The 3,365-nt window shown below is 33.1% G+C and overlaps 1 protein-coding gene across 1 annotated transcript; it reads left to right on the plus strand.

Moving 5' to 3' along the window:
- Positions 1-1,651: 1,651 nt before the first annotated feature.
- On the plus strand, positions 1,652-2,581 carry LOC141516978 (olfactory receptor 4P4-like). Its single transcript, XM_074227926.1, has one exon. It carries the CDS (start codon positions 1,652-1,654, stop codon positions 2,579-2,581), a length of 930 nt encoding a protein of 309 aa, XP_074084027.1.
- Positions 2,582-3,365: the final 784 nt, after the last annotated feature.

Genomic DNA, 3,365 nt, shown 5'->3' on the forward strand with positions numbered 1-3,365 from the left:
ACACAGGCAATCCGTCACTATCTAGAGCTTAAGATTCTGAGGGTTTCTTTGACCTAGATTCCTCCATGTCTTTGTGATTAATTAACAATAATTCTTCATTTACAGACCACCTAGCTCATGAATGTTTTGGCTGTTTTCAGACAGAAATAAATGTCAGAACATTATATGAAAAAAATCTCACGGTGTCTTGGACTCAGTATATCAGTTATCTGGATCAAAATGACTATAACCACAGAAAGCTCACCCTTCAGACTCAGTCTCATTTTTTGGTATTTTTCTGCAGTCTACTGTACTTGGCAATACAGACAAGGTTTTCTTAAAGCAAAGGAATGAAATGTGTCTGTGTTATGGTCATAATTTTTGTTTGTGAAATTCTTTTTGAGAAAGACTTTTTAGAGCTTTTCCTAGAAAAACATAGACCAAGGAATATAAAATTTGAATAACTTAAGTAGGATAATAGAAATGTTATGCAAATGAAAGTATATTTGTTGAAGGATTTAGCAAGTTTGAAGTATCAGAGTATGGCATCAAAGACTTAATATGTCATAGACCTAAGTAAGAATAGAAATGAGAGAGACAAATAGAAGAGAACAAAAAAGGAAGAGGAGAAACTTTTACCTGCAGAAGAATAGGAATATCATAGATGTATTCATAACATAAAAGAAGATTAATGAAGAGTGAGAAATTATGGACTGGAGAGCAAAGGGACAGCATATGACTTCATCTTGATCCAAAATCCAGGCTGGTCAGAATTCCGTACCAATATTTCAGTATCAAATGCCCCAAAGTTTAATCATATTCATAACCCACTCCAAACATAAGCTTTTAAAACACTTTCACATTGTTTCCTCAGACATTTATTAGATCTCCTTCTGTTTCTTATTGAGCCTTTCAATATCATAGCTCAACTTGATGTGACACATTTGTCATTCTGTTCTTTATTACGATTTTGGTCTTCCTTCTTCCTTTTTCTAATTATTTAATGTTTAACTACTCATAAAGTTTAGCAAACTTGATTGTGGGACACAGGGAGACACAGGAGAAAGTCCTACTTTATTTATTACTATGCTTTAAAATATTTACCTATTTGTTTGTATTCGATTAACAAAAGACATACCAAAAATCATTTTAAAATATCTTTCATCATATTGACATTTAATCATTTAATATTCCATTTTCCTTACAAATTATTTCATCAGATTTCTATTTGAAAATTGCAATAAATATATCGCATATCTATACATGCATATCTCCTTTGCTAAATCAGTGTATTAACTTTGGTTTTGTCATTATTAAGCTAACATAGTAAATCTGTTATACTATTAAATTGATATCCTAAAGGAGAAATAGAAAAGATAAAGATATCTAACTTTTTGAAACTATATGCATGAAGGAAATTTAGTAGCATGGGCTATAATACTGCACAGCTAATTAATTTTCAAAGAATTTCTGGGACCTAACTGGAAGAATTTTTTTTTGATCTTCTCAAATTTAAAAGTAGAGAATGATCCACTCCTATAATGCACTATACATTTGGATAATTTCAGAATTAACTTTATATCTACCACGATGTTTATGAGAATTTATGGACTTCATTTCAATTTCAGATGAACTGGGATTCTACAGGATATTTAGAAACTATTTGAAGAACATGGAAAATAAGAACAATATTACAGAATTTGTTCTCTTGGGACTTTTCATGAATGAGGATGTCAAAAGGATTTGTTTTGTAATCTTCTTGTTCTGTTACATTGCAATTTTCCTGGGGAACTTCATCATCTTTATCACTATCACATGTAGCCATCTTATCCAACAACCCATGTACTATTTTCTGTGCCATTTGTCTGTAAAGGATTTTGCTTATACATCCACTGTAGTCCCTCGGCTCATCAGGGATATAATTGCTAAGGAAAAAACCATATCGTTTATCAGTTGCATGACTCAACTCTTTACTGCTCACTTTCTGGCTACTGTTGAGATGTTCATCCTGGTGTCCATGGCCTTTGATCGTTATGTTGCCATTTGTAAACCCTTACACTATATGATCATAGTGAATCGACAGAGATGTTACATAATGATCATTATGGCCTGGGGGGTGGCCTTTTTGCATGCAGTACCTCAGACACTCATGGTTGCCAGGTTACCTTTCTGTGGTCCTAATCAAGTCAATCATTATGCATGTGATGTGAAAGTCCTTTTAAAACTTGTCTGCACTAATACAGACATACCTAATATGTTAGTCATTGTAAATACTGGAATGATTGTCTTGGCTACCTTTCTGGTCTTGGTGGTATCTTACATCGTCATATTATACAACCTCAGGAACTATTCATCAGAGGCTCAACGTAAAGCCCTCTCCACCTGTGGTTCCCATGTCATGGTTGTTGTTCTGTTCTTTGTTCCCTGCATTGCTACCTATATAGTTCCTCCAAGTGTAAAACAGAATGATAAGGAATTGTCAATGTTTTACACAGTCATTGCACCTATGCTGAACCCACTCATCTATACACTGAGAAATATAGAGATGAAGAATGCCATGAGGAAGCTGTGGCCAATAAAATGCTTTTTTGTATTCAAATAAAATAATTTTGTTTTGTTCAGATTTGTCTTTATTTATTTTTTAGGTTTTTGCAAGGCAATGGAGTTAAGTGGCTTATCCAGGGCCACACAGATAAGTAATTATTGTCTGAGGCTGGATTTGAACTCAGATACTCCTGGGCCAGTGCTCTATCCATTGAGCCACTTAGCTGCCCCTCTGATTTGTCTTTTAAGTTCTTTTGAAGAAATAAATCCATGTCACCTATTTTCTCTATTTTTCAAGAATGGATCTTAGTTTTTGTCTCCCCCCCTTTTTGGTAATTTGTAACATTAATTAATATTATTTCTTTAAATGTCCAATTATTTTCCTCTTTTCCAACATCTTTTAATTCATATATCAATTTTTATTCATATATTAGTCATAATAGGAAAAATAATACCATTTCCCATGAGTCTTTATGCAACAAAAAATATAACCAACATTTTTTAAAAAGTTTTAATCTTCACTGAGAATTGCTCAAGATTAAATCCTCTGAAATTGACTTGGTTACTGTCCCATCCACCTGCACTTCTATCGCAGTACTCACAAATTGTAACTTTCCCAAAACAAAAAAGATCTCTTAACTACCACTTTCTTAAAAATGTGTTCTTAGTTCTTTGAAAATGTGACCTCTCTGAAAGCAGGACCATTATTTTTCATATTTCCCTTATGGATATTTAGCATGATGCTTGGTACATTGGAAGAAGTTAATACATTTTTAATCAATTCCTACATTTATTTTAAAGGCAACTTGCATTTCTCCTTCTGGTTGTCCTCAATATGTACA

Source organism: Macrotis lagotis, chromosome 3 (genome assembly GCF_037893015.1).
Source record: "Macrotis lagotis isolate mMagLag1 chromosome 3, bilby.v1.9.chrom.fasta, whole genome shotgun sequence".
Taxonomy (NCBI): domain Eukaryota; kingdom Metazoa; phylum Chordata; class Mammalia; order Peramelemorphia; family Peramelidae; genus Macrotis; species Macrotis lagotis.

Coding starts and splice junctions, on each gene's coding strand:
- LOC141516978 (XM_074227926.1), top strand. CDS start 1,652: ATGGAAAATAAGAACAATATTACAGAATTTGTTCTCTTGGGACTTTTC.